At 43.9% G+C, this 27,289-nt stretch overlaps 1 protein-coding gene across 1 annotated transcript in view; it reads right to left on the reverse strand.

Moving 5' to 3' along the window:
* Positions 1-4,388: 4,388 nt before the first annotated feature.
* The window catches only part of PHLPP2 (PH domain and leucine rich repeat protein phosphatase 2), a gene marked incomplete at its 5' end in the record, with an annotated part of 74,314 nt that continues 51,413 nt past the window's right edge, over positions 4,389-27,289 (reverse strand). The window contains 7 exon segments of the mRNA XM_014589414.2: positions 4,389-9,170; positions 13,203-13,434; positions 15,132-15,326; positions 16,691-16,801; positions 17,744-17,874; positions 18,163-18,325; positions 25,170-25,370. Coding sequence (XP_014444900.1) covers positions 8,016-9,170; positions 13,203-13,434; positions 15,132-15,326; positions 16,691-16,801; positions 17,744-17,874; positions 18,163-18,325; positions 25,170-25,370 — 2,188 coding nt within the window.

The raw sequence follows: 27,289 nt of genomic DNA on the forward strand, positions 1-27,289 counted from the left end.
GACCAGGTCCGGGACGGGAATCGTGGTCGACTACATGGGAGTCCAGCAACATAGCCATTACACTAAATGCTGGTCCCACCTGAAGTGATTTTTAAGCTGCAGTGTTTGAGACTTGAACTGTGGTCAGCCATGTAGGAGTCCAGTGCCTTAACCAACACACCACCTGCTGGCCCCATATAGTTTTTTTGTTTTTGTTTTTTTTTTTTTAGATTTTTTGCTACAGGGTACATTCACTTGCCAGAGAAATAGAGGGACAGAAAGCAAGAAATCACCCCCCAGGGAGATGGCTATGCCTCAATCCCTTCTCCATTCTCTTCTCAGGATTTTGGGCACATAAACACATGCACCTGTTGTGAATCTCAAGTCACCGGGTCCAGGATATGAACCATCGTCGGCCATGTAGAAGTCCAGCGATTTAACCTTTACTATGCCATAAGCTGGTCCTCCCCATATAGATTTTTTTTTAATTGTCCTCTTGCTTTTCAGTGGTTCTTTTGGAACCTAGCTAAGATGAAGGAATAAAACTAAACTTCACACAGAAATAAGAAAATATCTGAATCATACTTTTATAAGAAGTAAAGCTTGGAGGAGAATAGTCAGCTAAAAACCTGCAGTACTAGGTTAAAATAAGAAGTTGTACCCCGAAGGCTACTTCCTCTCTCACCTTCAACCAGAAGTGTGGCTCGAGCCCTGCACAATTCTTAGGGGGAGGTAAGATGTTTAATAGCAAAAATCAACCTACCTACCCCCCACCAATTCTCATCTACAGTTTATTTCCTGAAACATTTTAGATCTTTGCCCACGGCTGGATCTTATGCTCTATAAAATGGGGACTTTGGCCCAGCTGGCTCCACCTTAGTGCCAGGCCCAGCAATGACATTCCTCAGAAGCAGCTCCTAAGTGACTGGAGCCTATGAATGACTAATACCAACGCGTCCACATTGTAGTTTGGACCATTCAAAGGCATTAACTCCTTCACTGCCACTTGTCAGGCTGGCCAGCTGGCTAAGGTCTACTACTCAGTGCACAGAGGAGACTGGCCGAGGTCTACTGCTCAGTGCACAGAGGAGACAGCCAAGGTCTACTACTCAGTGCACAGAGGAGGAGAGGAGGAGGAGAGAGGCCAAGGTCTACTACTCAGTGCACAGAGGAGACTGGCCGAGGTCTACTGCTCAGTGCACAGAGGAGACATGCCGAGGTCTACTACTCAGTGCACAGAGGAGAGAGGTCAAGGTCTACTACTCCGTGTACAGAGGAGACAGGCCGAAGTCTACTGCTCAGTGCACAGAGGAGGAGAGAAGGAGGAGAGAGGCCAAGGTCTACTACTCAGTGCACACAGGAGACAGGCCGAGGTCTACTATTCAGTGCACAGAGGAGACAAAATTCGAGAAGCATCAGTGGTTTGGCAGTATGTGTGTTTCCCTGAGTGCTCACTGTGCCCAGGCAGTCCGTGCTGAAGAGGCACTTTGTATCTTCTCATTAAGCTCAGTCCAACTGTTACAGTTCGGATAATGGTTTGTCCCCAAATGATTCGTGTTTTGGAAATTTGAACTTGGTTGGAGGTGACTAAATGTTCTCCAGAAATGTGTGTTTTGGGACTTGATTATATTGTAAAAGTGTCAAGTGGGAATAATTCTTTATGATGTCCACGGTGGGGCCTCTGGGTGTGATGAGGTCATTAGGGTGGGGTCCCTGACCGAGTTCTGATGGGTGGATAAACAGAGAACGAGAGAACAGCCAAGAGAAAGCCACACGGATAACGGGCCATGCTGCGTTCTGGCAGAAGTTCTGACTAAAGCCATTTTGTGCTGCCTTTGGACTTTCTACTCACCTGAATCATGAGTGCTGTAAATACACCCCTCATTTGTTTATCAATTGTCCAGTCTCAGGTATCTCTGTTAGCAGCATAAAAATGGACTAAGGCATCAGCTGATGACAAATATTATTTCTACTTAACAGATAAGAAAATCAGCCCTGGAGGTTAATTCTTTTGCCTAAAGTCACAATACTTAAGCAGCAGAGGCAAAACTCAGACCCAGCGAATCACACATTGGAGTGTGAGCTGAGTGACTAAAGCTCTCTGCAGCCTTTGGGGAGCCCGGGAATTAACAGCACCCAAAGCAAAGTGCATACTCAGAGGATTTCATTTCTGCCACCCTGGACTAGGCTGGAGTGTGTCTCACCGAACTAAGGCATTAAAGTAGACGATACCCAGCAAATTGAAGGTGCTCAATGAACAGGTGTTGGACTCTTTTTAAAATGCTCGTTCTACAAGGCCCATCGCCATGGAGCTGTAAGTGGCTGGTGCTGTAAGTGGCTGCAGTTCAGATCCTGGGTCAGCCTGAAAACACTCAGGGGACGCATGTGACCACTCAGGATCTGGAGGGCTGGGGAAAGGGAACTGCAGTGTGATGACCATCAACAGTGCTTTCTCTTTTCCTCTCTCACACACGTACCTGTGCATATGCTATTACTATTTTTTTTTCAGGTTTTTTTCCATAGGGCGCATATGCTTGCTGGGGGTGGGGGGGAGTGAGAAATCACCCTCCAGTGCTTGCTGGAGGTGGGGGGGAGTGAGAAATCACCCTCCAGAAGGGATGGCCATGCCACAACTTCTCCATTCTCCTCTTGGATTTTGGGCACCCATGCACAAGCTGCCTGATCCAGGACTTGAACCACAGTTGGCCATGTGGGAATCCAGCACCTTCTGGTGTACGCGTGCGCGCGCGCGCGCACACACACACACAAATTACAAAACGGAAAAAAAAAAATGTTCATTCTGCTAGGTGAAGAGGAAATCTGCAAAACATTAATAACTAACTTGACTTTTATTTAGGGTACGATGTGGCTAATTTTCTTTGGAAGTCCAGAAATATGGGAGACACCCAACATAGGAAGAGTGGGGAGCAGTAACTAAGAGGTTTACGGGATTTTAAATGTCGCCAAGTCAATATTCACCACTACACCTGAAGATCTATTTGTTTTTTTGCCACAGGGTATGTGCACTTGCCAGAGACAGAGACAGTGAGAGGGAAAGTGAGAAATCACCCCACCAGGGGATGGCCATACAGCAATCCCTTTCCCTCCATTCTCCTAGGATTTGGGGCATGCATGCATACATGCCTGATATGAGTTTCAAGCCACTGGGTCTGGGACTCGAACCACAATAGACCATGTGGGAATCCAGCACCTTAATCACCACACCACTTGTTGGTCCGAATATTTTAAGAGAGATTTTTTTCTGTAGGGCATGTGCACTCACCAGAAAGTGAGAAATTACCCCCCAGGGGGGTTGGCCACCCCACAATCCCTTCTCTTCCATTCTCCTCTCAGGGTTTTGGGCACAAAGCACATGTGCCTAGTGTGAGGTTTAAGCCACCCAGTATGGGACTCAAACTATGGTTGACTATGTGGGAGTCCAGCAACATAACCATTATACCATTGGTTGGTCCCCAAAGATGTTTGTAGCATAATTAATTTTTTTATTGCCAGCTGGTATGTGCATTCACCGGACAAAGCACCCTCCAATGGGGGCGTGGTCACACTGCAATCCTTTCCCTCTACTTCTTGATCCTATCAGGATCTGGGGTAAGCATGCACACACACATATACACACACCACACACACACAGCAAGTGTTTCAGGCCACCAGGATCAGGGTTCTAACTGTGGTTGGCCCGTGGGATACGGCTCCTGTGCACAGCACTCAACCACTTATGGACCAGCCCTGATGTTCTAACACCAGAGCCACTCAGTTCTGAAAACCAAAATGGCTAACTTACCCACTTAACTCCCCTGGATCATTATCTCTATGATTTCTTTATGATTTTATTCTAGTCGGCTCATAACCTACATGTAAATACAGACGATCCCCAACATATGATGGTTCAACTGGTGGTTAAGGCACTGGACTGCCACATGGCTGACTCAGAATTCGAGTCCTGAACCTGGTGGCTTGAAAATTATGCTGGGTACACATGCCTAAAATCCCAAAGGACAATGGAGGAGAAGAGGTTGCAGTGTGGCTACCCACCCTGGGAGGTGATTTCTCACTTTCTTTTCTCTCTCTGGCAAGCACATGTATGCGCCCTATGGCAAAAACCTGAAATTGTTTTAAAATATTAAAAATTACTTATTACTATTTCTGCTGAAAAGTTGGTCAAATTACTTCTTCTTGCCTTAAGTCACAGCTTCACAGAGGGCTACAGAACGTGCTTTCGTAAGTTTGTCCTTGTTTATCTTCCCCTAAGGCAAGAAAAAGCAAAAAAATCCTAAAGGTGCTTCTGATTAAGAACCTGATTCTATATACAGGTGATAAGAGAGAAGAGTATAGCTTCCTAGAAAGTATAAAATATGTTAAAACAAAGCCATGAAAAAGATATTCCATTTTATTCATTTATTATTGGTATTGTTATTTTTTACAAATAATAGATTTGCTGCAACATGCTCTGGCTCATATTATTGAATTAAAAAATTTAACACATTTCAAAAATATCAAAAATACACTATAATGAGTCTTAGGACTACAATACGACAATGATTGCACAAAACCATAAGATATGAGCCCACTGTCTGGATGACACCCATTGGCAACAGTGAGAGAAACCCTACAGCATCGGGAGAAGTGCATGGAGTTGAGAATACAGGGAGCTTATGTGTGATTGATCACCAGAGGAGGGAAACAGCAGGGTTTACTGTAGCTGCTTTTCTCAGTCAAGGAAGTGCCTGCCCAACGACGGGGCAAAAGTCACTTACTGGAGAGAAAGACTGACTTGCCTCCATGATTGGGGAGTCTGAAGGGCTCCACCCAGAGGGAGGTAAAAAGTGACAAGACAGTTCTACGGTGATGCTGCAGACATCACCGAATGGCTTGGAGACTAATTATTTAGTAATTGGTACATTTACCGATTATAGCCAAGAGCTCCCTTAAGGAGGTCTCGTCATTAGTAATTATTGGATAGATAGAGAAGGTGAGCCTGTGGCTTCCAAGTACCTGCTTTTGCTGAAGGTCTACACAGAAAGAAGCTCATCATTTGATATTCAGTAGATCGGCCAGACCTAACTGGGTTCACCTCCCGGTAAATAGTACTCGCTGCAAGCAACTGGAATAGCACCCAGGGATTACCGAGCTGCTCCTTTTGGCTCCCCTGTATACCAGGAAAGTGAACTCACCACCTTATTGCACACATACACTCTACAGTAGTGGAATAAAGCCCTCGCATGATCAGGAGTGCTCATTCAATGACTGGACTCTACCGTATCACTGCAGCTTTAGGTCATACCAACATTCAAACGTTCAAATACATTTCCAGTCTATTTGGATAAAAATAATACCATGGCTACCAAGACACATGGATTTTTCTTCCTTCCATGGGACTCCTGAACTGGAGTAATCAGGAGTGTTCTTCTTTCAGAAATTCTCTGAAACTTTTCTCAAATGGGAGGTACACACAGTGACCTGAGAATCACACAAAGGCCAGAATCTCCGAGCTGGAGATCGCAGTACTCTGCCCACCTGCGGGACCCATCCTTGGGTCAAGTACTGGGAAGAAGACTGCATTCACCTGGACACAGATGACTGGCTTTCACCAACTGACAGCCTGTCTGGCTAATACAATGTCTGTAAATTACCTCACGGGTCAAAGGAGTTCTGTATCGTATTTTTGGTAAGAGACTATGGCCTTTTTACCCTCTGTTTCAGTACAGAGAAACTGGAGAAGGACATGAATTAAGAGACTGTAAAGAAAAGAATAATCAGTTTTGGTTATAGTCTGTATTAAAGGTTTTCCATACACCTAATGGTGTTCCTAAAAACAACTCTACCACATAAAAGAACATTTGAGATTTCAGAATTCTGCTCTACATTCACCTTCGGTGAAGTCATTTAAGAACTGAGTTTTGAGGTGGTTGCAATAAGTAGAGTAAGACACAAATAGAAGTCAAGAAAAGGGTTCACAGATAAGGAATTTTTAGGAAATTCTGCTATTAAAGTGGTATATTCCCCAAATCTTTCATTTTTAGACAATATCACTATTCTATAACCCAAAGGTTCTGCTGTCTGAGTGGGAAAATGTTTTACATCAGCCATCATGATCTATCATCTTGGGTTTTTCCTGATTTTTCATTTTTTCTTCATTGTCCCATATAAAAATAAGGTGGCAACGCACTATTGTTCCCATCTTTCTAAGAGCACCTAAACTTTGTATGAGCCACCGTGTTCCCTACTTCAAATCAAAGACCTGAGTTCTGAAGTTTTGCAGTAGCTGAGCAGTAGTGTGACAAGGGAGGTCAAGTATTACCGACAATTTGGGGACTCAAGTTCAGATTCTTGAGGGATTAAACAGCCGTCGGAGTGGTACAGAGTCCTCCAAGGGTGTGCCCATCTGACACATGCACGGGCACCAGGCCTCTGAGAAGATAGATGAAGATACCTAACCTAACCATCGTGGATAGGTCATCTGGTTTTTGACTATTGCTTTGAACAAAAACTTCTAAAATACACACACACAAATATTTATTGATATATTCAACCCTATCTTTAACATTTTCTTTTTGATGAAACAAATTAAAAATGATTCCACTTTATTTTCTTTTTAACTCTGTAAGTGTTCCAAAAATTCAAAGCACATTTCCTACTGAGTAAAATCTAATGATGCCAAAATTTTGTTGGAATAAATAAGAATTAATTTTCCAAGTATATCTTCTAATAGAATAAGCGACAGAAATACGGAAGGAACTATGTTTTGCTAGGGTTGCATGGAATGTGAAAAAAACAAAAACAAAAACACACCAAGGCTTTCTGTAAGCTTGGGAATTTCTCAGTTCAAACTCTTACACTAGTATTGAGCCCAGTACTCTGAAACCACGTGAGGTGACAAGTGGTTTTCAGAAGAGCACACTGTTAAATATTCAAAGGGGAGGTCTCAATTCCCTCCCAGCATTCTAGAAATCCATCCCTCTGCTCTAGAGTAAGAGAAGGAACATGCCTGCCCCAAGAGCTCCATCCACCCATCTGTTCCCATCGGCCTTGGTCTTTTCCAGAGTCACCCACTGTAACTCAAGGTTACTGGGATGCGAGTAGTACCAGCCTTGGCCCTATCTAATAGGAAGCTGATGGCCAACACCACTCACTGGGGAAAGAGGCCAGTCCCCAAATTCTTCCCTTGAGATCTCTGGGCAATTCCTAGCAGGTGTCACAGTCATCAAGGAATAATTCATTCTTTCTGCTTTTAGGGGGGGCTAGTCTTGGTCCTTGCTCCCTCCCCATCTTCATCCTCAAAAGAAGACCCTACTACCCCAAGTGCATCAGGAGCTTTCACGATCTGGCATCCACCAGTGAGATCGATTTCCCAGGGCTTTTCCTGGTTCCCTCAGAGAAGGCTCCAACACCTGAACAGCTTTCTGCCTATGGACAGAGGTGCTAGGCTGCCTCAGAGAAGATTGGCTCGAGTGCAGATTCAAAAATAAAAAGTTCACAGTCAATGAAAAGTGCTCTCATTACATTACATACATAAATTATCTGTTTGATTGGTTCTACATTTCCAATAAACATCATTTGATAGGCTGTATTCTCGTAGAGAAGAATGAAAAGCCATGTGACTAGTCACATCACGCCCCATTAGTCTGAGAGATAAGGTGATTTCTCTGTCACAGAGATCCATCAGCAGCAATTAGTAAAGGGAATCAATCTTCAGGTATTTCCTCCACAGAAATAGTCCCTTTCCTGCCCAGGCAGGCAAATTCTCAAAGTGATCCTAGGAGAGAAAGGGTTAATGGCAGGTGGCAGGACTGATAGAACATCTGCTCTCTTCCCAGGAATGCTGGGAATTCCAATGCAGGTTAAATGCGAACTTAACACTGATGGTGGCTACTAGCTCATCCAGAGCCAGACCCTGATAGCGCTCACCTCTCCTGGCTCTGAGTTTCACCCCACACATCTACGGCTTAGAAACGCCCCGGAGGGTCCCTGCCCCAACACCACAAGCCTTCGCTCACAAGGCGCCCACTGGGACAGAATCACAGCGCTGTGTCAAACTCCTCCGGGGGCTCGGTCCGATCCTCTTCACTGGGCTCGGGCTCTGGCCTGCTTTCCTGGTGCTGTTTCATTTGTTCCTTCACCACATCTTCCAGGTCACGAGGTACAACAAACTGATCCTCCGGTTCTAGCTGAGTGGGGGCAGCAAAATAGCCGGTTTTCTTCTTGGGTGCTTCTGTGGCCACTTCGATGAGGTTCAGGCTGTCTTCCAGGGGCACTATCGAGCCATTGGAGAGTTTCTTTCCATAGAGACAGGAAGTGGAGGGAGACTTCTGTAGCTCCATCCTGTCCTTGCTCATAGGCAGAAGTATGCCACTGTTCACACTGTTCTGTCTTCGGATCCCAAAACATGACCCTCGGGCATGTTCCTCGGGACCAGGGGCAGGAGTGCTCTTTGTGGGAGTTGGGGGGTTCTCCAGATCACGTCCTCTGCAGCAGTGGATGTCGACTTCTACTTCCACCTTGCTGCCATTGGTTATGACCCCTTCAACAGGCTGGTCATCGTCGCTATCCAGACCATTGTCAGACTGATTGCTGGAGAAGGTGGCACAGGAAGGCTGGCGCTGAAAGACCCCAGAGGTGGGTGTGGGATGGAGGCTGCAGCGTCTCTCTGGCCTTGGAAGCAAACCGGCCTCCAGGCCGCCAGTGTTATGCTCATCAGAAGCAGTGGACCCCACTTCACTGCTCACTTCCGATGTGGACATCTCACTGCTGAACTCAGAGGCAATCCCACTGCTGGAGGAGGGAGTGGTTGGCTTGGGGGCATCCTTGATGGTGGTGGTTGACGCAAATCCCACAGGCCCTGGGAGGGTGAGCCCATTGATCTCGCAAGTGCAGCCTTCCTCACCGATGTTCAAATAAACCACCATTGCCCCCACGTTGTCCTGACAACCATAGCTCTGTGCTAACGTGCAGAGCTTCTTGGCAGCGGCTAATGGGTCTTGGACATGACGCACTGCGCTGACAGCTTCTGTATATGACAAGTGTTCCCACAGGGCTCTGTTTCCCAGAATCAGCAACTCATCTTGAATGGTGAGGGGAATGGAAGATATGTGGGGCTTGGGAAGGATCCACGGGTAGAGGTATGTACAGCCCAGCATCCGGGTACAACAGGTTACCCCATTTACTTTGTTGTCCTAGGGATGAGCAGAACACAAATTTTGACAAACAAGCAACAGTGAGAGGCAGCACTGTAACATTCGAGGTCACAATGTTTAGGGACCTACAATAAAACCGAATGCACATGTTACGTGACTTTTTTCAGGATCAGTATAATTTTAAGTGAACTTAACAAAAATAAATGTAGAGAATTCTAGTAAGACAAAATACCACATGGTTATTCTACCAAATAGTTCAGAGGACAGAGGTCAAACCCAATAAAAAGTGACCGACTAAAAAGCACCACCATCTCCAAGGATATTTGCTCTAATATGAGGGACAGACCTCAGCCTTTCCTTACAGAGAAAAGCATGCATTAGAAAGACAGTAAGCACGACTGTCATTAATTCTCCATTGCTGAGACTCTCAGAGAGGCTACAGCTCAGATGGGTCACTAAGAATGACGTATCACTTAGAGGCACAGCTGGGACCAAAAGGTAACAAATGGCTTGGAGTATCTTGGTAACTAACGCATTAAATAATCTCTCAGATTATTTAGCCTAGAAAAGGAAAGCCTGAAATCTATACCATAATTTACCTATTCTGAAAGGACTGTGTCAAGAATGAATAGCACATCAAATCTGAATCCATGTATTTTTATTTAATTGTTAGTCATTATTACTATTTTTCAGTTTGCTACAGGGCACAAGAGAGAGAGAGGGAGAGAGAGAGAGAGAAAGTGAGAAAGCAAGCTGCCAGGTCCAGGACTTGAACTGCAGCTGGCCATGTGGGAGTCCAGCACCTTAACCAGCATGTCACCTGTTGGCCCCAAATCCAAGTAATTCTAAACTTAGAGGAAAAGAGGAACCCTGACTGCAGCATGGAAATGTTTCTATGCCAGGCACTGCGTACCAACTGCTCAAGGAAAAACAAAAAACAAAACAAAAAAACCTCTAAAGTCATCAATAAATTTCACTGCTGCAGTTACTCACTGGGTGAAAATCTCGGCTTCTCACTTACTACACAGAATTTTCCATAAACTCTAAACTTTATTTTCTTCATCTGTAAGATGAGAGTAAAAGTATTTCGTTCATAGGGATATAAAGGTATGATGATGGGCACATAATAGGCAAACAACAAATGTTTGTGGTTAAAATAACCACTAAATATTTCCTATTTGTTCTAGGACCTATAAGAATAATCTAAATGACATTTTCTAATTTCTGTAAAAATAACCTTTTTATATATGCCTGAAAGACTTTCCTAAAACGAATGTCTCATACACCCAGAATACCAACTGTATCAACCACATAAAAATATCTTCTGGAGGGGCCAGCAGGTGGTGTGGTAGTTAAGGCGCTGGGTTTCCATATGGCATACTCCATGGTTTAAGTCCCAGATCCAGTGGCTTGAAAATTACACGAGGCATGTGTGCATGTGTGCCCAAAACCCCTAGAGAAGAATGGAGGAGAAGGGACTGCAGTGTGGTCATCCCTTCTGAGAGCTGGTTCCTCACTTTCCGTCTCTTTGTCTCTTTTTCTGGCAAGGGCACGTGCCTTGTGGCAAACATCTAAAAATAAACAAAAACAAAACTTTCTGGTTTTATGCTTTCTTGGACGGACTCTAGGACATATAGCTCTTATACAGAATTCTGACCTACACAAATACAGCCAACTGATTTTTTTTTTTTAAGAGAGATTTTTGCTATAGAGTATGTGCACTTGTTAAAGAAAGCGAGAGCAACAGAGAGACAGAAAGTGAGAAATCACTCCCCACAGGGGGGAATGGCTATACTGCGATCTGTTCTCCTCCATTCTCCTCTCAGGATTTTGAGCACCCAGGCACATGTGCCCAGCATGAGTTTTAAGCCACCAGGTCCCAGACTTGAACTATAGTCAACTACATGGGAGTCCAGCGACGTAACCATTATGCCATCTGCTGGTCCCACCAACTGATTTTTGACAAAGCAGCAAAGGCAATACAATAGAGGAAAGAGAGTCATTTTGACAAGTGGTGCTATCCATAACAACTAGACGTCCACAGGGGAATAAGTACATCTAGACACACAGCTTCATGTTTCACAAAAACTAACTCAAAATGGACCGTGAACATAAATTTAAAACACAAAGCTACTGAGCTGTTATAAAATGACATATTTTTGCACAGAAAAACATAGAAAACTATGTTGTAACTTTTCCGACAACCCAATATAACATTTCTAGAAGATAATACAGAAGAAAACCTAGGTGTGATCCTGGATTTGTTGATGACCATTCACTCATTTATAATTGCCAGAGGGGCACGTGTACTCACCAGCGAGAGGAAAGACAAAGCACCCTTTCGATGGGATGTAGTCACACTACAATCCCCTCTCTTCCATTTTCTCCATCCTGTTGGGATTTGGACCGTACACACACACACACACACCCCTGACACGTTTTTCAAATTGCTGGAGCTGGGATTCTAACTGCAGTTGGACATATGGGATCTGGCTCCCCTAACCCCTAGACTATGGGGGCCAGCCTACAATGAATTTTTAGATATAACATTAAAAGTTTAATCTATGAAAATAAAACTGATACATGGAATTTCATTAAAACTAAAAATTTCTGGTGCCATTAGGTGACATGGTGGTTGAGGCACTGGACTCCCTTCTGGGGCCATTAGGTGACGTGGTGGTTGAGGCACTGGACTCCCACCTAGCCAACCTCAGTTCAGGTCCTGGACCTGGTGACTTGCTTTCTCACTTCTCTTTCTCTGTTTATCTTGGTCAAATTAAAAAATAATGATAACAAATAAAATTAATTAAATAATTCTTAAAAACAAACAAACAAACAACTAGAGCCAATGGGTGGCACGGTGGTTAAGGCTTAGCTAGATTCCCACATGACTAACCACAGTTCAAGTCCCAGACCTGGCAGCTTGCTTTCTCACTTTCCTTCCCTCTCTCTTTCTCTCTCTGTCTGCCTTCTGCCTCTCTCTAGTGAATGCATGTGCACTACAGCAAACAAAATAATAATAATAGTTAATAAAATTAAATAATTTTTAAAAACCTTCTGTCCTGCAAAAGACTTCATTTAGAACAAACTGCGAGGGACCAGCAGGTGGTGTAAAGGCTGGACTCCCATGTAGTCGAATGCGGTTTGAGTCCCAGACCTGGTGGCTTAAACTCACACCAGACGCGTGTGTGTGCATGCCCAAGATCCTGAGAGGACAATGGAGAAGAAGGGATTATGGCATGGCCACCCCCCCTAGGGGGTGATTTCTCGCTTTCTGTCTCTCTGTCTTTTTCTTTCTTTCTAGTGAGTGCACGTGCCCTATAGCAGGAATCTCTCTCTCTCAAAAAAAAAACAAACTGTAGAAAGGGAGAAAATATTTGCAAAATAAATATCTGATAAAGGACTTGTTTCCAAAATACACAAAAAATTCTTAAAACTAAACAATAAAGAAACAAACAATCCATTTTAAAATGGGCAAAAGATCTGAAGAGAATTCTGCTTTGCAGGAAATGATGTTCACATGCAATTGTTAAGGTCTCTTGGAAAGCAAATAAATTATGCCGATTTCTATAAAAGGAGAAGTGCTATAAAGCATTATCATAGAAATACTAATGCTTCATTTTTAAAAAAGCACACTAGAGCATACTAAGCAATAGAGAGTGTACACAGAAAAAGTATTTTGAAATTTTGAAATGTTAATGTCAAACTGTGTAACTCTTTCTTCTTTTGCTTAAGTCTCCATCATGCAACTGGTTTGTGGAATAACAAAGCAAGAGAGTAGGAAATTCGCTAAGGGGACACTTAACATTCACTTTACATGCTGGCTATGCATTTAAAGGATCCAACTTAGGATTTTTCATTTCTCATTAACTTTGCGTTTTCTTTTTGCAAGTCACTACCTGCTTGGTAAACTTCCTTCTATTGTTAACAAAAAACATCTGACTTAAACATTTATCTGGATTTTATACAATTTACAAGGCGTGACATGAAGAAAATGGGCCTTCACTACCTCTATGAAAAGCAGCTCCACTAGCTTTGGGAATAAAAGTGACCGGTGAGAGTGAGATGTACCTCTGTTATGATGGCTTTTTGGTCTTTCACCCTTCGGGCTTCCTCTGGGTCCTGTTCCAGGCTGAAGACTTTGGAGAGGGGCACTGGCTTCCCACTTCGGCACAGGACTGCCTGGCACGTGCCAACGTTGGCCACAGTCAAGCTAAAGCTACTTGTTGGGTCGGCAGTGTCAGGGCGGATGTAGCACAGGAGAGCAGAGGAGCCCAGCTTCTGGCCAGCCATCCCTAATTTCCTGTTTAGAAATAAACCAAGATGTGACACGTGGTAGCTAGTTTCAGAAGTAGTGATCCTTCATGTCCGTCCCTTTCCTTGTTTCTCCATGGCGTGACCATGAACCAGCCTCAGCCTCTTGCTTCGCATGACAGTGGTCAAGGGATTTTGCCTCAGACTCTTGCTTCACGTGATAGTGATCAAGGGATTTTGCCTCCTACTCTCGGCTGACAGAGAAGAGAGGCAGTACAGAAAAGCAGGGGTGGGCGTGACCTGGGGAGCACATGGTGCCTATTTCTCTGTTCCTTTGTCTGATAACAGACTTCCTGACTCAGGGGTTTCTGAACTTCAGCACGTGAGAATCACCTGGGGGACCCCATCCTTGGAGTTCCTGATTTGGAGGGTAAGGGTCTGACCAGATAATTTGCATTTCCAACATGTTTCCGGTGATGCTGAGGCTGCTGATCTGGAACAGCACTCTGAGAAGCTCCGACTTGGGCTGTTCACTCCTTGGTCAGGCCACCGCTCTTTGTGTATTTTCCTCAGGCCAGGCATCCAGCTGCCTGCTCTCAGTGCACAAGACTAACACAGAGTGGCTACTACTGGAAAGCCCATTTTCAAATCCCGGCTCTACCATTTCCTGGCTATAGATCCTCAGCAAGCTATTTCTCTAAGAAATCTCTCTGGTATAATACCTACTTCTTTGGCTTGTTCTGAAAATGAAAAATGTTTGGGACAGGTGCCTGGCTCTTAGGAGATGCTTCATAAATTGAGTTCCCTTTTCCAAAACCTTTATTTTGCCAAGTCTTAGCTCAATTCTACTGCTGAAAAATAACCTTTCCCAATACCTTGCTTTGTGTTATAACAACAGCTAAAGCCAGGTCAAGCTCCAGCCTGTTCCGTGCAAACCTTAACTGCACACCTTTATGGCCTCTCTGTTTTTCCTGTCCAGTATGCAGCCCATAAGGTGCAAGATACTTCATTAGCTACTAGAAGATTTTCAATGGTTTCATTTTTGCCCTTAAGTGGCTTAGGCTTTAATGAGAAAATGAATTAGGTAACCTCCTTACCCCCCACCCTCATAACAAATATTCTAAACACATGAGTCTGATCAGTGCTAGTTAATCTTGTAGGTCACCAACTCTCACGAGAGCTTACTGCCTTCCTCCCCTAAACGTACAAACACATATGTGCACACATGGCATCGTGCACATGACCTCTGGGCCTCTCAGAGCCACAGCAGAGAGGTTCAACAGAGACAAACAGATGACCCCATAGGCTCTTTTTTTGGGGGGGGAAAAGGTTTTTGCTATAGAGTGCATGCGCTGACCAGAAAGACAGAGAGAGACGGAGACAGAAAGTGAGAAATGAGCTGCAATCCCTTCTCCTCCATTCTCCTCTCGGGATCTTGGGCATGCTTACACACATGCCCGGCGTGAGTTTAAGCCACTGGATCTGCCACTTGAATTGCGGTTGGCTACATGGGAGTCCAACGACATAGCTATTACGCTAACTGCTGGTCCAACTCCATAGGCTCTTTAAAGATCCGAAGCTCCCACGCTCTACACTGATGCAGAGAATGATCATGGAAGGAGGAACAAGACCCTCTTCCCCCACGTTGGTTCTACAACCGCAATGCAGAGCCTGACCTTCTGGCTTAGAGACATTTATTTTCTCAAAATAGAACTGAGTTAGGGATTGTTTGACCCACCTGCTTACCTGTGAGATACCAAGAAGGTGTGGGCCATGAAAACTGTATCATTTGTTGACTGCTGGACCTCTTCCAGAAGCACGTCTGCCATCGTACACTGGAGCAGGCGTGGGAGCTCCTCGTTTCGGTCCCCATCGAACATGCCATACACGGCTCCCACGCCCTCAGCAAAGTTATCCATAGCTAGGGCAGATACACATAGCCTGTAACAGGAACATGAAGAAAACAGACATCAGTCACTGGTAAAAGACTATTCTTCAGGGAGCATTCTTGTAAAAAGTGTTAACCGAATGCAGAGAAAAACAGTAGTTAAGTGTTGTTTTTTGTTTGTTTGTTTTTGTTTTGTTTTCTTGAGAGGTTTTTGCTATAGGGCGCATGCACTCGCCAAAAAGACAGAGACAGACAGAGAGACAGAAAGCGAGAAATCACCCCCTGGGGGGATGGCCACACCACAATCCCTTCTCCTCCATTCTCCTCTCAGGATCTTGAGCATGCACGTACGCATGCTCATGCACCCAATGTGAGTTTAAGCCACTAGGTCGGGGACTTGAACCACATTTGACTACATGGGAGTTCAGCAATGTAGTCATTTCACCATCTGCTGTCCCAGAACAGTAGTAAGTCAACCTACACATGAAGCGTCCCTCTGTAATGTGATTAAGCAGCATCAATGTGAGCTGATGTTCTAAGGAAAAGGAAATTCAGCCACATTCATGGACAATACAATTATCTTTGCAATGCTGCCAAAGGCTACAAAGGAAAAATATTTTCTCTGTTATAAGAAAAAACTAGTTTTGTAAAGGCTTTGTAACCAGAGACCATCTGAGCACAACTGTAATTAAACAAGTTGGGTTTATTACTCCTCAGCAAGGGAGAGTGCACACCATGGAACCCTGGGGCATATAGGTAAGAAGGTGCTGGAAAAGACCTAGGAGCATAGGATTTGGGCTCAGTCAGGTCATTTGGGGAGTGTCTAAGGAGTCTAGGATCATACTAGATTGGATGCCGTCAGGAAGTGGGGCCACTCTCTGGTCGGGTATCTCAATAAATCTTAACCACAGGGAAGGAAGAGTAGCGTAAGGATAATGTAACTGGTAAAGAAAACAGCATTCACTTTTTCACCATGAGAAGTGAGTGGTGTACAGTATTTTTGTGAACTGCACATTTATTTTGCTTTTAACTCACTTTATCATAGTCTCACAGGGACTTTTTAAAAAAATTCATGATAAAGCACATATGCACACATGAGAGAGGGAGAGGAAGAGGAGAGAGAGAAGCACCGTCTACAGGACTCTGTTATGCCATGATGCCCTTTATGATGCCCTCTGACCTGCCAGGATCTCGGGCATCAGTGGACATGTCCAGCATGTTTTCAGACCAACTAGGCCAGGGAATCGAACCAAAATTGGCATGTGGAATTGAGCTCCGCAGTCTGGAACACTGCTGGCTGTACCTATCTGAGGCTAATGTTTTGCGTTTGTGTGCATAGGAGAACAACAAGGCCTAGTGTTGAGGATTGGACCAGCACCCAGAGGCCTTTCTCCGTCTCGATGGCTAACATACTCACTTATTTCTCTGTCCTGCCATCTCGGCCAGTCCATGGCTCCAGAAGGTGGATGAAACTGTAGAATCTGTAGTTGGCAAAGGTTTCTGATCAATTTTCAGTGTTGTGATATGGCTGTGGGAAGTGGGAAAAAGGAACATGAAGTCATATACTCTTTTGTATTTTAAAACTATCCCAACAATATGTTTTGATGAAATAATCTGTTGATAGGCTGAAACTCATTTCCAGAAAGACTGCATAAAAGTAGTATGCTGAACTAAGAAGGAAGAAAGAAAAAGGAAAGAAGGGAGAAATAGAGGACAAATTCTAAGTTTTGGGATCAGCATACAGCATAGTGGTTACATCACCAGACTCCCATGTAGTCGACCATGGTTCAAGTCCTGGACCCAGAGGCTTAAAAATCACATCAGGTGGACGTGTGTGCGTGCCCAAAATCCCAAGAAGAGTAGAGAGAAGAGAGAACTGCAATGTGGCTATCTCCTCTGGGGGGTGATTTATTGCTTCTGTCTCTGTCTTTCTCTGTTTCTCCAGAAAGCACATGCCCCCTATAGTAAAAAAATCTCTTTTTCCCCCCCTTAGTTTCAGCCCAACTGTGTATTTATTTCATTCTGATGCAATAAAGTCCTGGTACAAAGAATTACCTGGACTATCTCTTAAATCACATACTGTGGTCAGTGCCACCTAACATATCTATGCCTGCCAGGTAAAAATATTCTGTATGTGACTGGGAATAGCTATGGAGCAGTCTGAAAATTAACAGACTAACTACTGATTAGAATATACATCCATAACTGAATCAGAAAAAAAGAACTTATGGGCTTTATGGCCTAATTCTTTTTTTTTTCCCCAGACCACTGGTTCTGGTACTCAGACCATGTAGTCAGCCATGTAAGAACCAGCTGCCTTAACCTCCTCACTAGCAGCTGGCCCATGGCCTAATTCATTCTACCCCTCCATAGGCACATCCCTATTGATATCTTCACAGTCTTAAAAAGACCTACATATGGCTCGTGGGCCTAAGAACACATATAGATTCAATTTCCAAGTTTTTCCTACCTAAATATGTCCAGTGTTTTGTGTTCCAGAACCAAATTTGTATTTCCAGTCAGGTCAAGGTCTTGTAATGTCGCAGGCAGAGCTTCAGGAATCAGAATTTCTGTCAAGTCATTGCAACTTAGATCTACAAACTGAGAAGAAATGGAGAATTTAAAAGAAAATACATCACGGAGAGTTAAATTAGTTCTTTAGTCCAGAACGCTCAGTCCCCTATTCTACCCTTAAAGAACAACTTAATTTCTCCCTAAGGATCAATTAAGTACACTCTGGTCCCAAACTGAGTTGATGAGATGAGGACAGTATCTCTCCTTTCTAAGAAAACCGTCAATCACAGGATCTCTTCTTCCTTACAAGACAAGAACGCCCTCATTCATGCTCCTGCATTCCCCCTTATGGACAGCACCACTACACTGAAGTACCTGGATCTGAGGCAGCTGCAGGATTTCTGGGAAAATGCTGATGTTGTTGGAGTGTGCGACGAGGGTGTGTAGCCGTTTGCAGTTTGCTATGGTTGTAGGGATGGTTTTAAGCTTGTTGCCACTTAGGTTTAGCTCTTCCAATTGCTCCAATTTATTTAGTTTGCTGAAAAAGAAACACCAAAATGCCATACTGCATCCAAATGACAGCTGCCATGCAAGTGGTACTTCACAGCAGCCAGATAGTACAGGCCAGCCCAGTCCACCACCAGATGACTGGTGAGGATGAAATGACCAGACGCCCACAGTGGCAAAGGTTCACCCAGAGACCACTCCAGCTACACCTCAGCCTAATCTGCCTCTCAGTATTTCAAGACTGAAGTGTTCCTCGCCGGGCGCGTGTGCGTGCGTGCCCAAGATCCCGAGAGGAGAATGGAGGAGAAGGGATTGCGGCGTGACCATCCCCCCTGGGGGGTGATTTCTCGCTTTCTGTCTCTATGTCTCTCTCTGTCTGTCTGGCGAGCGCACGCGCCCTACAGTGAAAATCTCTCCAAAAAAAAAAAAAAAAAAGACTGAAGTGTTCCTTGCAGTGCTTACAGCTGTTGGATGTCGAAGGCAAGAAAGAATACCTCCCTGCTACCTGACTTGCAGGAAGTGGCTGGAAAAGTACGAGTCTAACCCTGCCGAATTAGTACTGGTCCTTGCTTTGCCACTACCTACCTACCTATGAAACACTGGGTAAATTCATGTCAGCAAACCTCAATATCCTTAGTCATACCAGGGCCAGCTCCATGGCCAACTAGTTAACATGCTGCTCAAGAGAAGCTGGATCCCGCCCACAAGCACAGTTCAAAGTGGCAGCCTGACCAGCAGCAATGTACCGTGCATATAAGTGAGTGCCAGGATCCAATGGGTTGGATGACTGGAGGGAAGAGATCACAATGAGACCAGTCCCACAGAGGGAACTCACCTCTCTCTCTCTCTTTCTCTCAGACTCTCAAGTGCATGCACATAATCTTTATCATGAATAAAGAAAAAATTATATATATTAAAACAAAGTTGTGGGGTCAACAGGTGAAACGGTGGTTAAGGAACTATACTCCCACATGGCTGATCACGGTTCGAGTCTTGGACCTGATGGTGCTCCCTCTCTCTCTTCCTCTCTGGTAAGCACACATGCCCTAAAGCAAATTTAACATCATCATCATCATAATAATAAATACAATTAATCTTCTTTTAAAATAGAGATTTTGCCTTAGGGTATGTGTACTCACGGGAGGAAAGAAACAGACAGACAGAGACAGTGAGAAGGAAAGTTAGAAATCACCTCCCAGGAAGGATGGCCATGCCACAATCCCTTCTCCTTCATTCTCCTCCCAGAATCTTGGGCACACACACACACACACACACACACACACACACAAAAAAATACTGGTATGAGTTTCAAACCACCAGGTCTGAGACTTGAACCATGGTCGGCATGTGGGAGTCCAGTGATGTAACCGCTATGCCATCTCCTAGACCTTCTTTCCTTTTGTAAGAGATTTTTGCTACAGGGCACATGAGCTCACCAGACAGAGACAGAGAAACAGAAAGCTAGAAATCACCCCCTGGGGGGATGGCCACGCTGCAATCCCATCTCCTTCATTCTTCCCTTACGATGCTGGGTATGCACACACATGCCCAGCATGAGTTTTAAGGTTCTAGATCTAGGACTGGAACCACAGTTGGCCACGTGCAAGTCCAGTGCCTTCATCACTATGCCACTTGCTGTCTCCAGAAGATAATTCTTCTTCTTTTTTTTTTCTTTTCTTTTTTTGGAGAGGTTTTTGCTATAGGGCGCATGCACTTGCCAGACAGAGAGAGACATAGAAACAGAAAGTGAGAAATCACCGCCCAGGGGGGATGGTCACGCCGCAATCCCTTCTCCTCCATTCTCCTCTTGATTTCTTGGGCATGCACGCACACAAGCCCGGCGTGAGTTTTAAGCCACCGGGTCCGGGACGCGAACTGCGGTTGACTACATGGGAGTCCAGCGACATAGCCATTATGCTAACTGCTGGCTCCCAAGATAATTCTTTTTAAGGAAAAAAAAAGTTATACTAAACATCTTCTTAGTTTTAAGTTTCTACAGTTACCTGTTCGTAACACAGTTCATCTGCACTGAACATTGAGGAGGTCCTCACTATACACAGAGCACTATGCTCTGGGCCGTGATGCAGCACATTCATACTATTCCACCCATTCCATAAAGCTTTCTATATCGGAAGCAAAATATCTTAAGTCAGTCAAACACCTTCATCTAGATTATTACAAATTGTTCTGATTTGTTGATTTATTGGTTTAAAAATTATAAAAATGAGGGGCTGGCAGGTGGTGTGGTGGTTAAGGGCACTGGACTCCCATAAGGCTGACCGTGGTTTGAGTCCCAGACCTGCCGCTTGCTTTCTCACTTTCTCACTCTCTCTCTCACTCTCGCTCTGTCCCTCTTTGGTCAAATTGAAATAAATACATGAATAAATAAATAAAATTGAATGAAAAATTTAAAATAATAAAAAATAAAAAATATAAAAATAATAAACTCTTGAAAGATATACGCTAATACCAGCAATCTGAAGGAATTGTTATTTTGCTGAATTTCATAACAAATTTTTCATATGACTGTTTCACATAAATTTTATGTCCTGTCCTTTTTTTTTTTTTTTTAGCTATAGGGCATATTTTTTAGCTATAGGGCATGTGCACTCGCCAGAAAGACAGAGAGACAGAAAGCGAGAATCACCCCCCCAGGGGGGATGGCCACGCTGCAATCCCTTATCCTCCTCTCGGGATCTTGGGCACGCACTCACATGCACCCAACATGAGTTTAAGCCACCAGGTCTGGGACTTGACCAGCTAACTGCTGGTCCCACTGTCCTTTTCACATAATATATCATAAATAAGTTTTTAAAAATTTTGGTCAGAGGCACCTGCATTCACAGGGAGCTAGAGGAATCCCTGTGGGGAATGGTCATCCCACACCCTCTCTACTCCATTTTTCCCCCCTTTTGCCTGGCATGTTTCTCTAACTATGGTGTCCGGGACTCAAACTGCATGATCAGCCATGTGGGATCCAGCCACCTTAACCACCACTGGCTAGCCCTCATAAATAATTTCTATTGCTAGAAAATTCATACTTTTTAACAACTAAGGTTAGTACGTTAAAATTATTTCCTTTCTTATTACAATAATAATACATATAAGAGCAGGACCAGCAGTTGGCATAATGGCTATGTTGCTGGACTCCCGTGTAGCTGGCCGCAGTACAAGTCCTGGACCCTGTGGCTTAAACACATGCTGGACACGTGTGCATGCGTGCCCAAGATCCTGAGAGGAGAATGGAGGAGAAGGGATTGCAGCGTGGCCATCCCTCCTGGGGGGTGATTTCTCGCTTTCTGTCTTTCTGGTGAGCGCATGCACCCTATAGCAAAAAGTCTCAAATAATAATAATAAATATAAGAATACTTCAAAAAGATGATATATGTATATAATTAATTTCATTCAAATCGTCAAATACCATGTCCCCATGTCCTTACTTTGTTTTATTTTGTGTGTTTTTTTTTTTTAACCTTATTCATCCTTTTTTTTTTTTTAATTTGACCAGAGACACACACACAGGGAAATGAGAAAGCAAACCACCAGGTCCAGGACTAGAACCATTGTCAGCCATGTGGGAGTGTCCAGAGCTTTAGCCACGGCACCCGCTGGCCCCGTCCTGTGCACCTCCGGGCCCCTCTGTGATGTTTTTGCTATCTGTCTGTGTTGCCACATCTCTACTTTGTTCCTTACAGCCGGAAGCATTTCCGCATGTGGGAGGTATGGCACTGTGACTGCTGTGTACCACCTCTCTTTCTCCGATGCCCCTGAAGAACCCAGGGAAGGAGAACTGACACTACGAACGAGGACTGAGCCTTTGGGAGCCCACCAGGGGCTCCAGGAAGGGAGAGAGACAGTATATGTTCAGATCCCGGAAACAGCCAAAGTGGATTATTTTGTGGCTAGCTGAGGGGCCTGTGGAGGCCTTGACATTGGGGCATACACTGAGCTAGAATGAGGGTATCCAGCTATCTGTATAAAACAGGGGGGCTAGACAGGCATCGTCCGGGGATCCAGGTCCATGTCCCTCTGAGAAGTGCTGGTTTTGATGCCGCCCCCTGGGAGGTACTCTTTCTGGGCATCAGGGTGCTGCGGGACATCAGGGTGCTGCTGGGCGAGCTTCAGCTTTGCCCTCTTCAGCTTTGCTTGGTGGATCTTGAACCAAACCTGCAGCACCACTGGATGTAAGTCCATTTATAATACCATTTCTTTCTCAAGGCTGGGGTGTGGGTATGGGTTCTTACTGAACAAGAAGTTCAAGCCTTCTAGCTGCTTCTCTGTGAATATGGTTCATCTCCTTTGTGAATTTTGGTGAGTACCTGTGGGAGCGCCCTCAGGGTCTGACATCTTGTCTAGATGAGCTCGAAAGCTCAGCACTAATGGTCCTTACTTGGTTTTTAGAAATATGATTTTTAATGACTATTTTCATGGAATAGATTAATTTTTCTGGTATTTGATTTTGTAGTTTGTTTTTTGTTTTTGTTTTTAAATCTGCCAGAGGGCACAAGCTCTCTCTGGAGACAGAAAGAGAACGTGAGAAAGTACCCATGGAAAGTGCTTTTTTAGTATTTTGGCATATAGGCAGACATGCCCAGCGTGTTTCTGGAGCTGTGGGGTTCAGGACTAGGACTGTGTAGTTGGCCATGAGGGAATCCAACCACCTTAATCACCACACCACTGCCTGGCCCAGCGTTCCCAGTTCTTTATAATAAAATGTACTTTGCCTTTCCAGTTCTTTATAATAAAATGTACTTGCCTTTTTTTTTTTTTTTTTTTTTTAAGTTTTTGCTATAAGGTGTATGTGCTTGCAGGGAGGGAGAGGAGAAAGTGAGATGGCCCCTCCCAGGCAGAATGGCCACACTGCAAGTCCTTCTCCTTCATCCTATCAGGATTCTAGGGACATGTGCACATGGCACCCAATGTGCTTTCAAGCTACCAGATCAGGGACTCGAACTGTGTAGTCAGTCATGTGGGATCTAGCCACCTTAACTTGCACACCACCTGCGGGCCCCCCAGTCCAACATATTTTGAGAAGTATTTATTTTATTTCTCCATTGACATTATCTGAAACTCTGACAACATTAAATGTCTCTTGCATGTCTTTCATGGGTATAGCTTGGCTAACTACTATTCATGGCTTTCTTCCACAAGCCTAACCTGTCCCAGGTTCTGTGTAGTACAGTTAGCAACTTGTGCATATCTTGAATCACCTGCAGTTACTTCTTCTAAAAATTTTATTTATTTATGTAATTCCATTTGTTATTATTATTTTAAAATTTGACCAGAAAGAGACAGAGAAAGAGAGAGAAAAAAGGAAAGCAAGAAAGCAAGCTGCCAGGTCCAGGACTCGAACCATGGTTGGCCATGTGGGAATCCAACACTTTTAGCCACCATGCCACCTGTTGACCCCTGCTGTTACTTTTTTTTAAAGCATTATTTTATTTAACTTTATTTATTTATTTTTAATTTGACCAGAGAGGAGCAGGGGGAGGGAAGTGAGAAAACAAGTCACCAGGTCTGGGACTTGAACTGCAGTAGGCCATGTGGAAGTCCAGCACCCTCTAACCACTATGCCACCTGCTGGTCCCCTCTCCTGCAGTTATTACCTGTCATTGCAAATGCCTGTGCACCTGTCCATTTCCCTAGTATGCCTGTAAGCTCCTTGAGGACAGAGACTGTAATTGTTACATAGTACTTTGCGTACAGAAGGCATTCAATATATATGTTATAAATAAATAGACTCAACAGAATTTTTTTTTTTTTAACTTTTGCTATAGGGTGTATGCACTCACTGAAAAGACAGAGAAAGTGAGAAATCACCCTCCAGGGGGATGGCCACACTCAATTCCCTTCTCCTCCATTCTCCTCTCAGGATTTTGGGCACACATGTACATGCACCCAATGTACATTTCAAGCTGCTGGGTCCAGGACTTGAACTGCAGTTGACTGTGTGGGAGTCCAGTGCCTTAACTACTATGCCACCTGCTAGCCCTAACTCTATGAAATTTTATAAAATAGTGCTACAAGAGAAAATAAATAAATAAATAAAAACTAGCTTCAGAGTTCGTTCTTTTTCTTTCTTTCTTTCTTGTTTTTTTTTTTTGGAGAGGTTTTTGCTATAGGGTGCATGCACTCCCCAAAAGACAGAAACAGAGAGACAGAAAGCGAGAAATCACCCCCAGAAGGGATGGCCATGCTGTAATCCATTCTCCTCTTGGGCACACATGCACATGCGCCCGGCGTGAGTTTAAGCCACCGGGTCTGGGACTCGAACCGCAGTTGACTACATGGGAGTCCAAGTGACATAGCCATTACGCCAACTGCTGGTCCCGAGTTCTTTATTTCCTAAGTTTGTACTTTTTAAAGTAATTAGAGTTGAAAATTAAGGCCAGCCCCACAGAGCAGCGGTTAAGCATTCACAGAGAAAAGCTAACCATGGCTGACTGTGGCTAACCAAGGTTTGAGTTCAGGCCATGGATGCTTGAAAAATGCACCAGGTACATGCAATCAAGTCTTATGGGATGGAGAATTAGAGGAAAAAGGATTATGGCATGACCATGTCCCATTGGAGGGGATGCTTTCTCTCCCTCTCTTGCACACACACACAAGCACACAAAATCCCTCTGATATTTAAAAACAAACAAAAAAATCTTTAAATTAAGTACGTTTTAACCACAATCTCTTCTGGGTTAAAGTTATTTAACAACTGGGTACAAACTATTCAGATGAGCCTTTTCCTACTCAACTAGTGAAACCAAAGCATCAGTATGTCAGTCAACATAAAGCAAGAGACAAGGTTAGATGGCTGCAATTTAGTCTGACAAATGTGGAATTAATGTGTGTATCTGAAATGATCAAAGTCTACTCTCACTTACCTGGCGGGAAAGGTCTGTAGCTGGTTGTTGGCAAGGTGCAGGATGCGCAGGTGCGGGTGCCCCACCAGGACGGGTATGCACTGGTCTGTGAGGAGATTGCTCGTCAGGTAGAGCAGCTGCAGCATGCTCAGACTCTCGTCCCCAGGGCAAGCAGGTGGCAGCGACTCCAGACTGTTTGCAGATGCATTCAAGTACCTGAGACTGACAGAACACACAAACTCTCATTACTTGCTGTCTTCTGATGTTGAGACCACCATGCCACTCAGTGTGGCATGGTACTGTTCTGAGCTCCCAAACTTCAAAAAGAACTATTTTTTTCATATCTTGTTTTCTCTCCTCAATTCTATCCAACCCAACATTCCTTTTACTCAACTCATCTGAGCCACGTAGAGAGGAAGGACTATGGGTCTGGTTGTTTTCCCAGGCTTCTGAGGTGGCTTGATTCTAAGCCCACTTCATCTCTCACTGTCTGTGTGTCTACTGAAAAGCTGATGCTGAGCATATGTCCATATATCTGAACAAAGACACTCTTCAGAAAGTGGTTTTTTGTTTTGTTTTGTTTTTGCTATAGGAAGTGTGTGCTCACTGAAGAGAGAGACAGAGAGAAAGTGAGAAATCACCCAAGGGAATGGCGACATGCACCCAACATGATTTTCTTTTCTTTTCTTTCTTTTTTTTTAAAGAAAGAAAATAAAATTACTATGTAATTTTATTATATTATTATTATTTTAATTTGACCAGAGAGAGAGACAGATAGAGAGGGAAAGTGAGAAAGCAAGCCTCTAGGTCTAGAACTTGAACTGTAGTGAGAGCACAGGGCCTTAACAACCACGTCATTTGCTGGCCCCCCCGCCAGCACAATTTTCAAGCCACTGAGTCTGGGACTTGAATCACAGAGTCGGCCATGTAGGATCCAGGGCCTTAACCTCCACACCATCTGGCTGGCCCTCTTCAGAAAAACTTTCATCTCATTTCAATAGCATCATTATTAGTCAATCCCATAATAATTTCCTATTAAACTGTTTCTTTCCATTTCCACACATATGCTTTTACAGACATCATAATAAGTACCACTGTATCCATATTCAATTATTTCTTTAGGGTACATTCCTATAAACAGAATTTATAAAATAAAAAAAGCATGTGTATTTTAAAGATTTGGTAATATATTGCCAATCCGAGCACCAAAGTGGCTATACCACATTTTACCTATACACACACCTAAATATATATACACACACTATATGATACACACACACACACACACACATACACTATAAGAATGCTAGTTTGCTCACACCTTTGTTAACACTAAGTATCATAATTCATTATAATGTGCGTCAATCCAATAGGAGAAACAGTATGATTTTAAAATCTTGCATCTTTGGTACATAAAAACAATCTCAATAAAAGACAGCTAAAATTATTCAACTTGCTGTGTGTTCTTCATTCTTCTTCATGTTGTTCCAGATCCCAGTTTGGTTGAAGCTTACTGAGGATACTATGTGTCTGTTTATGTCTCTGTCCCAAAAGCATGCTGTGAAGAGTTACTATTAAAAAGTACTTAGTGGAGCTGGACTACTGCACAGTGGTAAAATGCCATGCTCTGCAAGACTGCCCCACACAGAAAGGTTCTACAAGGGAAGGTTTGTGTCTGGAGACCTCCCTGCATGTACTAGGCACATGTGTGCCCAGGATCCACAGCTGACTGTAACTGAGGGAGGACTGCAGCTTTGAGACCCTATTTATGGCACTGTTTCTGTCTTAGAATAATTAATTAGTTATTAATAATAATCACACTTAGCTACGGCTAGGTAACTTACTCATCACTAATACATTTTTTTTTTTTAATTTAACAAAGGACAAGTGCCCATGCCAGAAAGACAGAGAGAGGTAGAGGGAAAGTACTCCCCAATGAGGTGTGGTCACACAGTAAACCCTTCTCCATTTCTCCATCCTGTTGGGATTTGGGGCACATACACACACCCAACATGTTTTATCAAGCTGCTAGGGCTGACACACAAACTGCACAGGTCATGTGGGATCTGACTCCCTTAACCAGGAGGCCACGGAGCTGCCTCTCCTTCTCACTAATTCTAAAGTTGTAAACTAATTTTATT

Source organism: Tupaia chinensis, unplaced genomic scaffold, assembly GCF_000334495.1.
Source record: "Tupaia chinensis unplaced genomic scaffold, TupChi_1.0 Scaffold000355_1, whole genome shotgun sequence".
NCBI lineage: Eukaryota > Metazoa > Chordata > Mammalia > Scandentia > Tupaiidae > Tupaia > Tupaia belangeri.